This window comes from Dendrobates tinctorius, unplaced genomic scaffold (assembly GCF_039654945.1).
Source record: "Dendrobates tinctorius isolate UK_male_01 unplaced genomic scaffold, ASM3965494v1 ptg000022l, whole genome shotgun sequence".
NCBI classification, from domain to species: domain Eukaryota; kingdom Metazoa; phylum Chordata; class Amphibia; order Anura; family Dendrobatidae; genus Dendrobates; species Dendrobates tinctorius.
This window is the reverse complement of record NW_027361690.1, coordinates 81,836,436-81,854,956: the sequence shown is the minus strand read 5'-3', so window position 1 is coordinate 81,854,956 and position 18,521 is coordinate 81,836,436. Positions and strand designations below refer to the sequence as shown.

At 42.3% G+C, this 18,521-nt stretch overlaps 1 protein-coding gene across 3 annotated transcripts in view; it reads left to right on the top strand.

The window, feature by feature from the left end:
* ADAMTS17 (ADAM metallopeptidase with thrombospondin type 1 motif 17) overlaps positions 1-18,521 on the top strand; it is a 428,881-nt gene that overhangs the window by 392,447 nt on the left and 17,913 nt on the right. For 2 of the 3 annotated variants that reach the window (XM_073568808.1, XM_073568807.1), the window contains 3 exons: positions 8,706-8,910; positions 17,589-17,741; positions 18,265-18,442. In XM_073568808.1, coding sequence (XP_073424909.1) covers positions 8,706-8,910; positions 17,589-17,741; positions 18,265-18,442 — 536 coding nt within the window. Of the gene's footprint in view, positions 1-8,705; positions 8,911-17,588; positions 17,742-18,264; positions 18,447-18,521 lie in introns of all 3 variants that reach the window. The other variant, XM_073568809.1, reaches the window with a different exon arrangement.

Genomic DNA, 18,521 nt, shown 5'->3' with positions numbered 1-18,521 from the left:
AAATCACGCGTATCGTTTTTGAATGCAGTCTACCCATAGACGGGTCCGTGAAAATCCCAGATGACCTCAGTGAGCAGTCCGTGATTAACATTGTATGTGAGAAGTTTGTCATTTATTTTTCTGTCTGTGAAAATTTCTGATGAAAACTGACACTGACCAAACACTGACGACATTCGGACTGTTTTTTTTTATCAAGTAAAAATCTATAGACGTCTGAACGAGGCCTTATAATGTCACCCAACTCTAGTGAAGCAGAGCCCCTTTCCGTGCACATCTGCCATGCAGCAATGTATGTATCGCCAAGCTTTCTTGTGCCAGGATCATCTGCAGATGACCTACAAATCTGTGCAAAATATGGATATTGGAAGCCTGTACCCGAGCTGTGTATCGAGGCGACTGCGCTTCTTGTAACGTTTATATCATCTTAAAAAGGAGAAAACGGAGTAACGGATCCAAAATATATGCAAAAGTATAAATTTTATTAGTACTCACATCAAGTGTTGACAAGTATACAAGTTGACTAAAATTGGGGGGATAAACCCCAATGATACAACAATCAGGACAGACAAGGACAGGGTAAATAAAATGATACCAGTGCTCCAAATCTACATCGCACAACGTTCAGTCAGCCCATGGGAATTGCACATAACAGATATGTGTCTAATAATAAAAGATAATGAAATATGGCATACTCAATTGAATGTGTATTGTACATAGTTGTACATGTCTAGAGCGCAAAAAAAAAAAAAAAGAAGGAGAGGAGTCAATGTGCAAGTCCAATGTATGTACGGGGTCGTTGTATGGGCCTTCACCTCCTCTGCTCCCCGGTAAGCAGCCTGCCTTTACTTGTTTCCACACTTCGGTCATTTGGGTTGTTTCCCGGGTTCTCTCTGGCACAATTGCGCAGTTTTGATATGTTGATACATATGTCATTAACTATTTAAGAATCCTTTCACATGTCATTGATTCATTTTTGTTCAGTGTCCGACTTGCACATTGACTCCTCTCCTTCTTTTTTTTTTTTGCGCTCTAGACATGTACAACTATGTACAATACACATTCAATTGAGTATGCCATATTTCATTATCTTTTATTATTAGACACATGTCTGTTATGTGCAATGCCCATGGGCTGACTGAACGTTGTGCCATGTAGATTTGGAGCACTGGTATCATTTTATTTACCCTGTCCTTGTCTGTCCTGATTGTTGTATCATTGGGGTTTATCCCCCCTATTTTAGTCAACTTGTATACTTGTCAACACTTGATGTGAGTACTAATAAAATTTATACTTTTGCATATATTTTGGATCCGTTACTCCGTTTTCTCCTTTTTAAGATTAGCATATGGAGTGGTAATCCTTGTACAAGGCGTTTTTGGACCATGGTCACCGCCTTGTCTCGTTCTCTGATACTGGGCATTATCATATATGTAACGTTTATATCATACAGTATATGACACTGGCGTCTGGTGCTCTCAGGAAGGAATTTTTCTGTTTCTTTCTATAATGTCCATAAAGCATGCTGTATATGTTCTTTTTATAATAGAGACTATGTTAGCCCTGCCTCTGCTTGTAGCCCTGCCTCTGCTTGTAACCTCTGTCAGCAGTTCTGACACATTGGACTGCAATAATAGTAGAGCACTGCGAGTATTTGCCCTTCTAGGGGCTTCCAGCGGAGTGCACTGTTATAATAAGTCACGCATTGAAGCATGCTAACGTTTTTTTTCCTTCACGGAGAAAAAAACAGTAATATAATCAGAAACCCCTAAAGGAACAGAGGGCGATAAACAACACATTCTGTATATGTGGCATACACTACGTGCATGAGGCCTATTTTAATATTTGGTTACTTTATATGGGATATTTGAAAGCTGCTGTGAGCTGGGTGCCCCATGTTTCCTAGATGAATATTCCATGGAAGTCAATTGTTAGAAAACCATTTGTAAGCTAAGTTCACATGAGCGTATAAAAAACTGTCCAATTTGCATCTGTACGTTACAGAACCAATAACCGTTTCCTATGCCGTTTGCCATGTATCAGTAGAATTTGGTTGCTACATGATAGATCCATATGGGATCCGATTTTTTTTTCTTTTGTGCATACCCGTAGAAGTAGGCGACTTTTATCTGAAATTCGGAAAAGACCGGTGACTTTTTTTCACATAAACACTTGGTCTGTGAAAAGAAATACTTACCTGAACGGCAATTATGAATAACATTTGGTCCTAGGGCTGTCAGTTTTATTAAGGTCTGAAAGTAAAGTCATGTGAATGTCGCCTTAGAATGAGGGCATGCAAAGCCACCATGGTGCAACTGCAACACAGCCAAACACTGCAGCGGCTTTATAATTGCTTAACAAGCAACTATTTACCTGTGCAGACCATGGGGCAATCTGCTGAGCAGTTTTGCAAGTGCTAATTACTGTTAAGACTGTTCCCACACAAGATCAAGTGATTGTTTAATGAGCAAATAGAAAACAACAATGCTGACCACTGTCAGTCACATCATGGCTACGTTACCGGTGCGTGCAGTCACACCATGGCTGCATTAAAGGTCCGTTACACATAACGATGTCCCAGCGATCCCACCAACGATCCGACATGGATGGGATCACTGGGACATAGACAGACTCCCCAGCGATCAGGACCAGCGGAGCAAGCTGGTATCCAAGGTAAACGGCGGGTATCCAAGAGCCGCGTGGCTCTTAGTTACCCGCTGTTTACCCTAGAAACCAGCGTGCAGCGTCGCTGATCGTTGGTTTCCCGCTTCCACACACAGCGATGCGTGCTGGTCAGCGGGAGACCAACGATCAAAAAATGGTCCAGGACGATCCTGCACGATCAGCGATACCCGGCGGGGGGGCTGTGTGCTGATGGATGTCACACACAGCGAGATCGCTGGAGAGATCGCTGATGCGTCACAAAATCAGCGATCTCGCTGTGTGTGAAGGGGCCCTTACCACTGTGCACAGTCACACCATGGCTGCATTACCGCTGCGCGCAGTCACACCATTGGCTGTATGACCGCTGCACGCAGTCACACCATGGCTACATTACCACTGTGCGCAGTCACACCATGGCTACATTACCGCTGCGCGCAGTCACACCATTGGCTGTATTACCGCTGCACGCAGTCACACCATGGCTACATTACCACTGTGCGCAGTCACACCATGGCTACATTACCGCTGCGCGCAGTCACACCATTGGCTGTATTACCGCTGCACGCAGTCACACCATGGCTACATTACCACTGTGCGCAGTCACACCATGGCTACATTACCGCTGCGCGCAGTCACACCATTGGCTGTATTACCGCTGCACGCAGTCACACCATGGCTACATTACCACTGTGCGCAGTCACACCATGGCTACATTACCGCTGCGCGCAGTCACACCATAGCTTCATTACCGCTGCGCGCAGTCACACCATTTGGCCTTACCCTCATAAACTTGTTACAGAAATATATGTACAGTATATATGAAACTACAGAGAAAACGGCACTAATGGATGGAGCCACTCATTGTGAGTATTTACAGCCCTGCATATTATAGGAAGACTCCAAGATTCACATTAGGAAAGTGTTAGTTATGGAGTTCCCAAATAGTCAGATTACAACGAGAATGTGAGGGGGGTTACAGTATTTATCCCTTGCACATCTCTGAATAAAAATATTTGGATGAAAAGGGACAGAAGATTGTGTACCATGCCGTACCCTATAATCGCAGTGCATTCCCAGGTGTCATATCGTCACATTACCGTACACTAACCAGACATTCGCCATTGCATTATGATGTAATGCAGTACATTATCCCTAACATATATTCCCACTTTATTATACGTTCCACCCATCTTCCTGTGTTCTCTTTGGGGGCAGCTTTCCAAAGTATGTTGGCCTTGTAAAATAGGCCGTTTTATTCTCAATCTTCTACTTCATAAAATGTTATATGGCAGAGAGCAGAATTGCCACAGGGTAAGTGGCCGACTTCCACTACACTCCTGGGGCAGGGGCTGCTCACACGCAGAGACGAGCCTGGTTTCATTGTCCTGTATTGGGGTCGTCAATGTTACGAATTATTGGTTCGATGACTCGAGTCACTGCGCTCCGTGATGAAGCAACATATGTGCAAACTTCTACATCATAGAAGACACAGATCCTTTCAGCATGGAAAGGGTTATATGATATTTGGAAAAATGTGGTAGACTCCAGTGGCAGGTGGACAGAGCCCATGTCATTTTCTGAAAAGCAGGTATGGAAAGGAAGTTCTCCTACGTTAGGCACTGTGGAGACACCTCACTTTTCTCCTACTGTTGGGGGTATCCCATTTCAAGCACAGACAATATCACCACCCCTGGTGTTGGCTGCAGAATGGCAGATCGTTATTATATATTTATAGAGGAGATTTGGAGATTCAGAAATGTTCCTACTTTTATAAAAAGAGAGAAAAACAGATCACAGATGGTTGCCTACTTACACACTATGGTTGTTCCAGCACATCAGTGCAGGCGACCCCGCGGCACAAATATTTCCACCCTGGACATGCTATGGACAGCACTGAAACATTGAAGCAGATGATACCAGGTATCACAGTGCAAACTGCATACATTAATTACCGGTATTATTATTATACATTTTTATAGTTCCATTTATTCCATGGCGCTTTACATGTGAAAGGGGCAAATATAGACAAGTACAATAAACATGAGCAAAACAAGGCACACACAAGTACAGAAGGAGAGAGGACCCTGCCCGCGAGGGATCACAGTCTACAGGGGATGGGTGAGGATACACTAGGAGAGGGTAGAGCTGGTTGTGCAGCGGTTCAGTAGACTGAGGATCACTGCAGGTTGTAGGCTTCTCGGAAGAGGTAGGTCTTCAGGTTCCGTTTGAAGGTTTCCGTGGTAGGCGAAAGCCTGATGTGTTGGGGTAGAGAGTTCCAGAGTAGGGGGGACGCACGGGAGAAGTCTTGTATGCGGTTGTGGGAAGAGTAGATAAGAGAGGAGTAGAGAATGAGATTTTGAGAGGAACGAAGGTTGGGTGTATGTAAGTACCGGGAGACCATGTCACCGATGTATGGAGGAGACAGGTTGTGGATGGCTTTGTATGTCATTAATGACATAGTATGACATCAATAAATAGATATCCTAGGTTTGCAGGTTAGAATGGATGTAATATCATTTTTGAAAGCCTAGAATCATTCTCCACCCACCTATCCTGTCTGACAGCGCCTGAGTGTCTCTCTTCCTCCTGCTGAAATCTACCACAGCTCAGTACAAGCTGCAGCTCTCAGGCTAGCGGATAGAGAATAAAGACACTGGTACTTGTGAATACTGTCACTGTGTGGATATGTGAACACATCTTTTTTTAGGCATGTCCACTCCGAAACCCACCTGAAAAAGCTCAAAAGAAAAAACATATGCATTCCTATGTAAGATAGTCTTTTGAGTGCCTTTTAACTGCTTCTTTTTTCCAAAGGCACTAAGAGGATAAAAGTTAGTAGACCATTCTCCAGGCGTTCTCCATTCTGTAGACACTTTTTACTTTACAATACAATATGAGACAGCTCCAAAGATCTCTGACGGCCAAAATGCTGAAACAGGTTCTCAGGAAACCACCCAAAAAATGCAAAAAGATGCATCAGGAAAAAAACTGCTGCCATTTTCTGAAGCGTCTTCCTCTTAGAAAAATTTTGGGAAGAGAGATGGCAGTTCACTTGCATATAAAAGACGTCAGTGCATACAATGCACTGGGCTGAAATGCTAAGTCTGCTGTCATTGGATTATACAGCTGTTCGGGATATGGATTTTGAGTGTAAAACCAGCAGCTTCATCAAGTCTAAGCTTAAGTTAGTTTTGTTTCCCATTTGTATTGTGACGTTGGTTTACATCAGCTGTATGTAAACGCAAATAAGTATAATTGAATATAAGAAACTTTGCAATATACAGTATCTTATTGGACAAATATGCTTTCTCTCCACTTATGAACCACTTATTCTCCTCCCCCTTGAACTCATCATTCACTTAAAAAAATTGCTAAAATCCATCGTGCTAAAGTGTTTGAATTGTCAAATCACTGAAAAGTCAGATTGTATGTGCTTATTGACATTAATGGAGAGGAGCAAATTTTCGACACAAACACAGGCCAGAGCTGTTGCTTTTTTAGTACGTGTTTTAGCTTACTAGTGTGCTGGATTCACATCTGCACTGCTCAGCATCGCTGCATGAATGTCATTAATGAAGCTTTTCTAAGATTACTTAAAGACAGGAGAGGACTACCTCATTTCTATGTGTACTGTGTCGGGGAACCCATCATAACGGCTAGGCTTCACCCTCTAGCTCAGAGACAACTGAGAATTAGAGAGAGAGCCTGCTGAAGGAATAACTGGTTAAAAAAATGCAGGATACAAGTTATATTATGGCCAGGAATGTTGTTACTCCTCATGTACACAACGGCAGCTTATTTTGCAATGAAAGTTACATGAAATGACAGGTACATTTTATTTATATACAGGTGCATCTCACAAAATTAGAATATCATCAAAAAGTAAAATTATTTCAGTTTTTCAATACAAAAAATGAAACTCATATATTATATAGAGTCATTACAGAGTGATCTATTTCAAGTGTTTATTTCTGTTAATGTTGATGATTATGGCTTACAGCCAATGAAAACCCAAAAGTCGTTATCTCAGTAAATTAGAATAACAAAAAACACCTGAAAAGGCTTCCTAAGCGTTTAAAAATGTCCCATAGTCTGTTTCAGTAAGTTCCACAATCATGGGGAAGACTGCTAACTTGACAGATGTCCAGAAGGCAGACATTGACACACTCCACAAGGAGGGTAAGCCACAAAAGGTCATTGCTAAAGAAGCTGGCTGTTCACAAAGTGCTGTATCCAAACATATTAATGGAAAGTTGATTGGAAGGAAAAAGGTGCACAAGCAACCGGGATAACCACAGCCTTGAAAGGATTGTTAAGAAAAGGCCATTCAAAAATTTTTGGGAGATTCACAAGGAGTGGACTGCTGCTGGAGTCATTGCTTCTATAGCCATCACACACAGACGATTTCAGGACATGGGCTGCAAGTGTTGCTGTAGGGCTGAGGAGAACCAGAAGTGAACCCGCAGAACCGTGATGACGAACCTCCTCGGGGCGAGCTGGCCAAGTGGACCACCCCTATACAGGGAGTGTCTGGGGCAAGCCCAGGGGAGACTATTGCCGCGGAAGCTGATACCCGGGGACAGATAGCAGGAGCAAGACAAGCGGAGACCAGAGGGGCAGCGGCAAGTCCAGCAGGAACGGACAACACTGGTGGCGGTAGATACTGCAGGAGAAGACTTGAGGGCAGGAACGGACGAGGCAGGCACTAGGAAGGAACACTGAGGTTACAAGGAGGTACAGGAGCACAGAGCGCAGGACAGAGTGCAAAGCTGGGAGGACACAGGGATGCGTGGACCTGAATCAGAGGTGCTAGACACAAATGATAGTCAGGCACTGGGCAGGAGGCGAGGCTACCTGATATAGGGCAGCTGGTAGGACTTCCGGGTCAGGGTCAGCCAGGTGGTGGAGCAGCTGCAGCACAAGCAGGGAAGATGAGTGGCAGGGTCACTGGCGCGCAGTGCGCAGGCGCACCCGACGAGCACGGAAGGCCGGCTGCAGGGGCGGAAGTGAAGGAGCTGGGTGACGCACGCCCACCTCGGGAGCGCGCCGGGAGAGGTGAGTGCGCCGGGATTCGGGAGGAGGAGCAGTGGGAGCGGAGGGCGCAGCAGCAGGCGGTGTGACAGGAGCAGTGGGAGCGGGATTTGGAAATCAAGGTCCCAGAGTCTGGAGTTAGAGTGGAGAGGCCACAATCCAAGCTGCTTGAGGTCTAGTGTGAAGATTCCACCATCAGTGATGGTTTGGGGAGCCATGTCATCTGCAGGTGTAGGTCCACTGTGTTTTTTACAGCCCAAATTCAGCGCAGCAGTCTATCAGGAGATTTTAGAGCACTTCATGGTTTCCTCTGCCGACAAGCTTTTTGGAGATAGAAATTTCATTCTCCAGCAGGACTTGGCACCTGTCCACACTGCCAAAAGTCCCATCACCTGGTTTAAAACAACAGTATCACTGTGCTTGATTGGCCAGCAAACTCGCCTGACCTTAGCCTCATAGAGAATCTATGGGGTATTGTCAAGAGGAAGATGAGAGACACCAGACCCAACAATGCAGACTAGCTGAAGTCTGCTATCAAAGCAACCTGGGCTTCCATAACATCTCAGCAGTGTGCCACAGGCTGATCGCCTCCATGCCATGCCGCATTGATGTAGTAATTGATGTAAAAGGAGCACCGACCAAGTACTGAGTGCATTTACTGATCATACATTTCAGTAGGCCAACATTTCGGATTTTAAAATCATTATTTCAAGCTGGTGTTATAAAGTATTCTAATTTACTGAGATAATGACTTTTGGGTTTTCATTGGCTGTAGGCCATAATCATCAACATTAACAGAAATAAACACTTGAAATAGATCACTCGGTTTGTAATGACTCTATATAATATATGAGTTTCACTTTTTGTATTGAACTGAAATAAATGAATTTTTTTATATTCTAATTATTGAGAAGCACTTGTAGCTCTGGACGAATCATTTAAAAATTGAAGTCATCATTATCAGCTCAGGTATCCGTGTCTTTTGAATACTATATAGTACTTTCATTCCTCAGATGGGTGACCGGTCCGTGGGGTCAGTGCTCAGCAACCTGCGAAAAAGGCTTCCAGCAGAGGGAGGTGACCTGTGTCTTCCAGCTGCAGAATGGCACATATGTCAATACCCGGGATATTTACTGCACGGGACCCAAACCTACAAACAGACAGCCATGTGAAGGTCAAGACTGCCTATCCATCTGGGAGGCTTCAGAGTGGTCAAAGGTAAGGATTTCATAACAGTACAGCCTTCTTAAAGTGTTATGTGGAGTTTATTGTCATTGTATAAACATTTGTCATATAATGTGTATATGTTTAGCATAAACTACCTGTCACCTTCTAGAGTCAATTATGTCCAGTCCTCCCTAGTTCAGTTCTCTTTTTGTGGATCACTAGTAATTATGGTCTGGGGAGCAGATAGACTGTTCTTTAGAATCATAGAATCGTAGAGTTGGAAGGGACCTCCTGGGCCATCTGGTCCAACCCCCTGCTCAAAGCAGGATTCGCTAAATCATCCCAGTCAGATGTCTGTCCAGCCTCTGTTTGAATACTTCCATTGAAGGAGAACTCACCACTTCTCGTGGCAGCTTGTTCCACTCATTGATCACTCTAACTGTCAAAAAGTTTTTTCTAATATCTAATCTGTGTCTCCTCCCATTCAGTTTCATCCCATTGCTTCTAGTCTTTCCTTGTGCGAATGAGAATAAAGTTGATCCTTCTACAATGTGACAGCCCTTTAGATATTTGTAGACAGCTATTAAGTCTCCTCTTAGTCTTCTCTTTTGCAAACTAAACATTCCCAAATCCTGCAACCTTTCCTCATAAGACAGGGTTTGCAGACCGGTCACCATTCTGGTCGCTCTTTTCTGAACTTGCTCCAGTTTGTTGATGTCTTTTTTAAAATGTGGTGCCCAAAACTGGACACAATATTCCAGATGAGGTCTGACCAAAGAGGAGTAGAGGGAAATAATGACTTCACGTGATCTAGACTGTATGCTTCTGTTAATACATCCTAGAATTGCATTTGCCTTTTTTGCTGCTGCATCACACTGTTGACTCATATTCAGTCTGTGATCTATTAGTATGCCCAAGTCTTTTTCACATGTGCTGTTGCTTAGCCCTATTCCACCCATTCTGTATATGCTTTTTTCATTTTTATTGCCCAGATGTAGTACTTTGCATTTTTCCCTGTTAAAAACCATTCTGTTAGTTGCTGCCCACTTCTCCAGTTTATTTATATCTTTTTGAATCCTCTCTCTCTCTCTTCTCTAGTATTAGCTATCCCTCCTAGCTTTGTGTCATCAGCAAATTTAATCAGTTTACCCTCAATTCCTTCATCTAAATCGTTGATAAAGATGTTGAACAATACAGGGCCCAGGACAGAGCCCTGTGGTACCCCACTTGAGACATTCTTCCAACTGGATGTGCAGCCATTTACGACCACTCTTTGGGTCCGATCACTAAGCCAATTATGAATCCACCTAACAGTTGCCTTGTCCATTCCATACTCAGACATTTTTTCAATAAGGATTGTATGAGATACTTTGTCAAATGCTTTGCTGAAGTCAAGATATACTATATCTACAGCATTTCCTTGATCCACCCAATCAGTGATTCCATCATAGAAGGAAATTAAGTTAGTCTGACATGACTTATTAGTTACAAACCCATGCTGACTCTGTTTAATCACTTCATTCTTATCCAGGTACTGACATACATGTTGTTTAATAATTTGTTCAAAGATCTTTCCTGGTATAGAAGTCAGACTCACCGGCCTATAGTTGCCTGGGTCCACCTTCTTCCCCTTTTTGAAGATAGGAACAACATTTGCTCTTCTCCAGTCTTCTGGGACTTCTCCTGTTCTCCAAGAATTTTCAAAGATTATGGAGAGGGGTTCAGAAATTTCTTCTGCTATCTCCTTCAGTACTCTGGGGTGTAATTCATCTGGACCTGGTGACTTGAATTCATTTAGGTTAGCTAAGTGTTTCCTCACTATCTTTCTGTTTATAGATATCCTGGGTTCTTCTATTCCCTTAATAGGACAGTGAAGAACAGTTGATGTTCCATTTCCTTTCTGAGAGAAAACAGATGCAAAATAGGAATTTAAAAGTTCGGCCTTCTCAACATCCTGTCTTACCATTTCATCATTTTCATCCTGTAAAAATCCTATAGCATCTTTGACTTGTCTTTTACTTTTGACATATCCCCAAAATCCTTTATTATTGCTTTTGACATCTCTTGCAAGCCTCAATTCATTGTCAGCTTTAGATAATCTGATTTGTTCCCTGCAGGTTCTGCAGACAGCATTATATTCTTCTTTAGATATGCCTCCCTCTTTCCATTTTATAAACATTTTTTTCTTCTTTTTTAGCATGTGCTTAAGTTCTGTGCTCATCCATCCTGGCCTCCTTAAATGCTTCCTATTCTTCCCTCTTTTTGGAATTGTTAACAATTGTGCTTTGAGAATTTCATTTTTCAAGATTTCCCATCCTTCCTGGACATTTTTGTCTTTAAGGATATCCAGCCATTGGATCCCTCCAATTCTCTTTCTGAATCCCTTAAAATCTGCCTTTCTGAAATCTAACCTTGACGTCTGAGTCTTCACATGTCTTCCTCCTCTAGTTATCCAAAATTCTAAAATAGCATGGTCGCTACCTCCTAGGGTCCCAGCCACTTTTACCTCCTCAACCATTTCTTCCCTGTTTGTAAGGATTAGATCCAAGGTAGCAGTTCCCCTTGTTTTCTCCCCTACCTTTTGGAAGATAAAGTTGTCAGCAAGAGAGGATAAGAATTTCCTTGACCTGTTAGTTTTGCCTGAGAGAGATTCCCAACAAATGTCTGGATAGTTGAAATCTCCCATGACAACTATGTCATATTTTTTGGAGAACTTGGCCATTTGATGCATAAAGAGTTCATCCATATCTTCAGCTTGCACAGGCGGCCTGTAGTAAATGCCTACAATGGTGTCCTTTCCATTGTTCTGTCCTTGTATTCTTACCCAAACAGTTTCCACAGTACTCCCAGTCTCTGAAGCTTCAATCTCTGTGCAGATATACGCGTTTCTAACATACAATGCGACACCTCCTCCTCGTTTATCAAGTCTGTTTCTTGAAAATAAGTTGTATCCTTCTAGTCTTGTATTCCAATCATGTGTATTGTCCCACCAAGTTTCAGTGATTCCAATGACATCATATTTCTTTTCCTGTGTTAGTAGTTCCAATTCTCCTTGTTTGTTGCCCATGCTTTGTGCATTAGTATAGAAACATTTTAGTTTGTGATTGGTTTCTCTTTCTCCAATATTTTTATTATTTAGATTCTTTTGTCTTTGTTCTTCCTTTCCACTTCTAATAGCAGAGTTCTCAGTAGCATTTTTCAGATGTATGGCTTTTTCTGGTCTTTTGCTTCCCTTCCCATGTTGTTCTAGTTTAAAGCTCTCCTTACAAGTGTAGCAAGGCGACTTCCAAATACATGTTTTCCAGTCTTCGTAAGGTGCACCCCATCTCTAGCAAGTAGTCCATCGTAAAAGTAATTCACTCCGTGATCCATAAATCCAAATCGTTGCTGACGGCACCATCGACATAGCCAGTTGTTCACCTGCAGAATCTTATTCCACCTCCTTGTTCCATGGCCATCCACTGGGAGGATAGAAGAGAAGACCACCTGCGCTCCCAGTTCTTTCACTTTCTTGCCTAAGTCTTCAAAGTTTCTGCAGATGGTTTCCAGGTCGTTTCTTGCAGTGTCATTTGTCCCCACATGTAGTAGCAGGAATGGGTAGTCATCTGTAGGTCTGAGGAGTCCTGATATCCTGTCAGTCACATCCTTAATTTTTGCACCTGGAAGACAGCACATTTCTCTTGAAGTTATATCCGGTCTGCAGATAGCAGCCTCTGTTCCTCTCAACAGGGAATCCCCCATGACCACCACTCTCCGTTTCTTCTTCACAACATTTTTCTTTCTCCATCCAGGAGGACTCTGAAGGCGTACAAGGTTGCTGTTTGTGGGCAAAGTCTTATCCTGATGTATTTCTTCATCGCTCTCCTGTGTAAGAGCCTGGTACTGGTTACTGAGAAGTATGGGTGCTGACTGCCTCCTGATCCTCCTGCTTCTCTGGGTCACATGTCTCCATTCCTCTGTTTCTTCAGGTGCACTTCGAATTTCTTCTCTTCCTGTAACATGAAGAGAATGAAGCATATCGCTAATAGCACGCTCTGCGCATGCATGTCATCGCGATCTGGCTGTTTGCAGTCACGGACATGACTACAGACTTTCGTTACAATCCATTTAATACTTAATCACAATGGCATATTTACACGTTAGGAGTCATAAAACAATTTTTGCTGAGATTTTCTCAAAATTGTGAAAAACTGCTGTGGATTAGTGAAGTTTTGCCTGTTTTACTTTCTCATGCACGTAGCTGTATTGGGGTATTTGCTTAAGAGGCATGTATGCTGCTGTGTAGGCTTAAAAAATGGCTGCGGAGACGACGAACTGTGTAAATTAACTATCAATGTGGATTGGAAATTTGCAGGATGTTAATTTATGCTGCAGCTTTCACTCATTGCAATGCACAGGGTGAAACGTGCGTCATTTTCACAATGAAACGTAGACTAGATTTTCCAGTGTAGAAATTCCGCAGCAGATACTTCTTTTTAAGTCTCATATCCAAAAGGCATTGTTTTCTAGGGAGCTTTAAAGGGAACCTTGAAAACTGAAACATGCTGCCCGATCCACAGGCAGCTTGTATCAGACACAGGGGACTAAGCCGTGCAAGAAACTAGTCGGATAGGTAGGTCCCCAGCAGCTTCTCCCCGCCAGCTGCCCTGGAGCGACAGGTCTCTTCCTACACACGCAGGCAGGGAGAGACCAGTCAGCCGCTGGCAGACTAATCTTCAGCTCAGCTCGGTTCCTGACAGCTATTAAACAATGTTTTTCTTTGAAACACTGCAAGTCTTAAGCGCTAAACATATATGGCTGAAATCCTGCAGACATGGTCTGATACATGCTGCCCGTGGATTGGGTAGCATGTTTCAGCTGTCAGGTTCCCTTTAATAGCATTCCATTTTAGTGGACATTTAGGCCCTGATTTATGATTTGCGTTTTTTTTTTAATCATTTTTCTATTTTTTGTCATGTGGTATCTGTTGACATTAATAGTGCCAAGCCAAATTCATTATAGTTGTTCATGAATTTGGAGCAAAGCAAAACATGAGCTTTTTACCCTATTACTAACCATTTTGCAACTTTTTTTTTTTTAGTTAAAAGTCGCAACTTTTTCAAAACGTCAGAAAAAATGTGACCTTTTAAATATATGCATAAAACCAAACCGGGGGGAAATTAGAGTGAAGTTGCCCCAAATTATGCAACTTTTTAAAAAGTCAGAAATTGATAAATCATCTGGAATTGTTAAACTCCGCTCACAAAGCAGAAGAAACGAAAAAGAACAAATAGAAAATACAGTTCTGGCAAAAATTAAGAGAACACCACATCAAAACCCTGTCATGGGCAGCCCATTCTCCAGACCTGAACCCCATTGAAAACCTCTGGAATGTAATCAAGAGGAAGATGAATAGTCACAAGCCATCAATGAAGAACTGCTTACATTTTTGTACCAGGAGTGGCATAAGGTCACCCAAAAGCAGTGTGAAAGACTGGTGGAAAGCATGCCACAACACATGAAAGCTGTGATTAGAAATCATGGTTATTCCACAAAATATTGATTTCTGAACTCTTCCTGAGTTAAAACATTAGTATTGTTGTTTCTAAATGATTATGAACTTGTTTTCTTTGCATTATTTGAGGTCTGAAAGCACTGGAGTTTTTTTCTTTTTTTTATTTTGACCATTTTTCTTTGTCAGAAAAAAAAAATACAAAATTTATTGCTTGTAAATTCAGAGACATGTTGTCAGTAGTTTATAGACTAAAAAAAAATTTACATTTTACTCAAAATATACCTATAAAGAGAAAAATCAAACTTGAAAGTGGTCTCTTAATTTTTGCCAGATGTCAAAAAGGCACAAATAGAAAAATTAATTGGGCTCAAACAAAACAAAAAGGCGCAAAACACACAAAACTAGACAAAAACACAGCGCAAGAAATGTGACAAAGCGCAGCCTCAGAGTTGTTTTTTACCATCAGATTCTGTAAATATCTAACAATATATCGAGAGCAGTTCAGACCCCATACATAGAGGTATTTTTCCATTGACTATCTCCGTCCGTACCGCGCCTGATGGAGTCTGTAAGGCTACTTTCAAATTAGCGTCTTTGTGCGCTGCGCATCGTGCGCAAGTAGAAACGCGTGCAAAAATGCATCATGCGTTTTTGCATGCGTTTGAGTTTTTTATGCGCATTTGTTCTCTAGGTGTCAAACCAGTGTCTACACGTTTACTCGTAAAACGCATGCGTATGCAAACGCAGGCATACGCATGTCCATACGCAAGCCCGTGTTCCCATAAACTGTAATGCGTTGTTATGACGCATTCCGTGCGCAAGCGAACGCATGTGTTTTTTGTGACTCCTTTGGACGGACCCAAAAATGCAACAGGTTGCTTCTGGCGTGTCTAGACGCACACCTTGAAAAAACGCATGTGCATGAAAACGCAGACGAACGTATGCAAACGCAAGACCATGCGTATGCCATGGTAAACATAGGTATGCATGACGCATGCGCACGATGCGCTGCGCAATAAAACGCTAATGTGAAACCAGCCTAATGTGTACAGTTTGGCTCTCATTTAGTGACATGATAATAATATAAGTAGGAATTGTCGCCCTTTTTAGTATTGATCGTTAGCTTATAGATGGACCCGTCTTACAGTAAGACCTGGGTCAGACTAGATGCCAGGTTTTAGAACAGAGTTTAGTTCATGGAATCATATTTCCCAAAAATGATTCTGCTTTGAAGTTGGCACAAATTGTTGCTGCTGCTTTATGTTCATTATTAAGGAATTACTTCCGAATGAAGGTCCGGAATGTCACGACTTACAAAAAATGAAATGGGACGATTTCCAAATACTGAATGAAGAATGTCTTTTGTTGCCGCTTTGATTTGAGGGTTTATTTCTCATGTTGGCCACTGTTCAGTCACTTCAGCTCACAGATCAAATTTTGCCCAAAGGCAGTGTTATATATCAGTGCACCAGGGAAGAGCTTTTGTTATAGTATTATAAATCAGACTTATACATGATGTTCATCAAATAAAATGTAAGTTTGTATGTAAAATCCTATTCTATAGCGGTTCTGTTAACCTTGGAAAAAAATGTTGTATGGCAGTGTTTCCTGCATTTCTTATATAAGCACTATGACAGATACATCTCATCAAGATGCAGCAGACAGTTGGAAGGTAATAAGACCACAAGATCAAACTACACAGGGTTATGATTGTATTCTGTAACCACGGAGATATATGGGTTTGCACAGAAGCTGTAGATACCCAGTGGTAGGATACTTTTCGCTGGTATGGTATGGGTTTGCATTGAAGCTGCAGGTACCCAGTGGTAGGATACTTCTACCTGGTATGGGTTTGCATAGAAGCTGTAGATACCCAGTGTTATGATACTTTTTCCTGGTATGGTATGGGTTTGCAATGAAGCTGCAGGTACCCAGTGGTAGGATACTTCTACCTGGTATGGTATGGGTTTGCATTGAAGCTGTAGGTACCCAGTGGTAGGATACTTTTACTTGGTACGGTATGGCTTTGCATTGAAGCTGTAGATACCCAGTGGTAGGATACTTTAGCTGGTATGGTATGGGTTTACATTGAAGCTGCAGATACCCAGTGGTAGGATACTTTAGCTGGTATGGTATGGGTTTACATTGAAGCTGCAGATACCCAGTGGTAGGATACTTTTACTTGGTACGGTATGGCTTTGCATTGAAGCTGTAGATACCCAGTGGTAGGATACTTCTACCTGGTATGGTATGGGTTTGCATTGAAGCTGTAGGTACCCAGTGGTAGGATACTTTTACTTGGTATGGTATGGCTTTGCATTGAAGCTGTAGGTACCCAGTGGTAGGATACTTTAGCTGGTATGGTATGGGTTTACATTGAAGCTGCAGATACCCAGTGGTAGGATACTTTTACTTGGTACGGTATGGCTTTGCATTGAAGCTGTAGATACCCAGTGGTAGGATACTTCTACCTGGTATGGTATGGGTTTGCATTGAAGCTGTAGGTACCCAGTGGTAGGATACTTTTACTTGGTATGGTATGGCTTTGCATTGAAGCTGTAGGTACCCAGTGGTAGGATACTTTTACTTGGTACGGTATGGCTTTGCATTGAAGCTGTAGATACCCAGTGGTAGGATACTTCTACCTGGTATGGTATGGGTTTGCATTGAAGCTGTAGGTACCCAGTGGTAGGATACTTTTACTTGGTATGGTATGGCTTTGCATTGAAGCTGTAGGTACCCAGTGGTAGGATACTTTAGCTGGTATGGTATGGGTTTACATTGAAGCTGCAGATACCCAGTGGTAGGATACTTTTACTTGGTACGGTATGGCTTTGCATTGAAGCTGTAGATACCCAGTGGTAGGATACTTCTACCTGGTATGGTATGGGTTTGCATTGAATCTGTAGGTACCCAGTGGTAGGATACTTTTACTTGGTATGGTATGGCTTTGCATTGAAGCTGTAGATACCCAGTGGTAGGATACTTTTAGCAATACTGATTTACAACATTAGACTGTGTAGTGACACAATTAACAAGTAGAATGGTAGCATGAGGTTGTTAGTTTAATTACACATTTCCAGGAGGAATACCAGGGGATGGCACAGTGTGTAGTTCTAACACTAGATTGTCCAGGATGGTGGATGCTAGGATTCTCTAAAAGACACATCAGTAACGCTCTTTGTCGAGCTCCTCCAACCTCTTTACATGTGTTTATTCCTAATGTGTATATTAGTGCTCTACTGACTGTGGCCGGGGCACCAAGAAGAGGCGAATATCATGCACCAATACCAGGGGTAAATGTGATTCTGCTACAAGGCCAAGAGAGGAGGAGGAATGTGAGGACTACACTGGCTGCTACGAGTGGAAGACTGGAGACTGGTCCAAGGTTAGTAGATTACAAAATGTTCATAGACTCCGAGCCTAAAAGACATTACATGTGTAACCTAATGAATCTTAAAGCAATAATGCTGAAACAGCAAGTAGTCCTTCTAAAAAATCACATGTGTTGTCTATTAAATGTGAAGAACACTGACGTCACCGAGAGCCCTAGGGAAAGCATTCACAATACCTAATTCTTAATTAGTTGTTAGGCCCCTTGCTGTGAACTTGGTCTTGCTCCAAACGTGCACTGATTTCAGATATCTGCTATTATCAGTGCATCATTTATTTAGAACATCTTAGTAATTCACAATTACAGGTGCAATAATACTACTGTCAGTTCCTCCTCAGCGAGTACTGGCTGATAACAGAAAACAATAGTTTTCATTACACTACACAGGGTGTGAAGTATTTGCCATGAGGTATTCCACATGTGTATTTGTTTTATTGGCTTTTGTCATTGTTCTGTGTGGACGTATACTTTTGTAGCAGTGGTGTCCCCTTTTCACCCTGTTGTTTTCCATTTATAGTGCTCTTCTACATGTGGGAAAGGCTTACAGTCTCGTGTGGTACAGTGTATGCACAAGGTGACTGGCCGCCACGGAAATGAATGTTCCTTCTTGTCCAAGCCAGTGGCCTACAGACAGTGTCACCAAGAAGCCTGTAATGAAAAAATGAATGCCAACACTATCACGTCTCCCAGGCTCGGTTGGTAATATGGAAAGACTCTTATTGTTTCTTTGTTAAAAAGATGTAGGAAGGATGGAAAATAGTTTTCAATTCATTC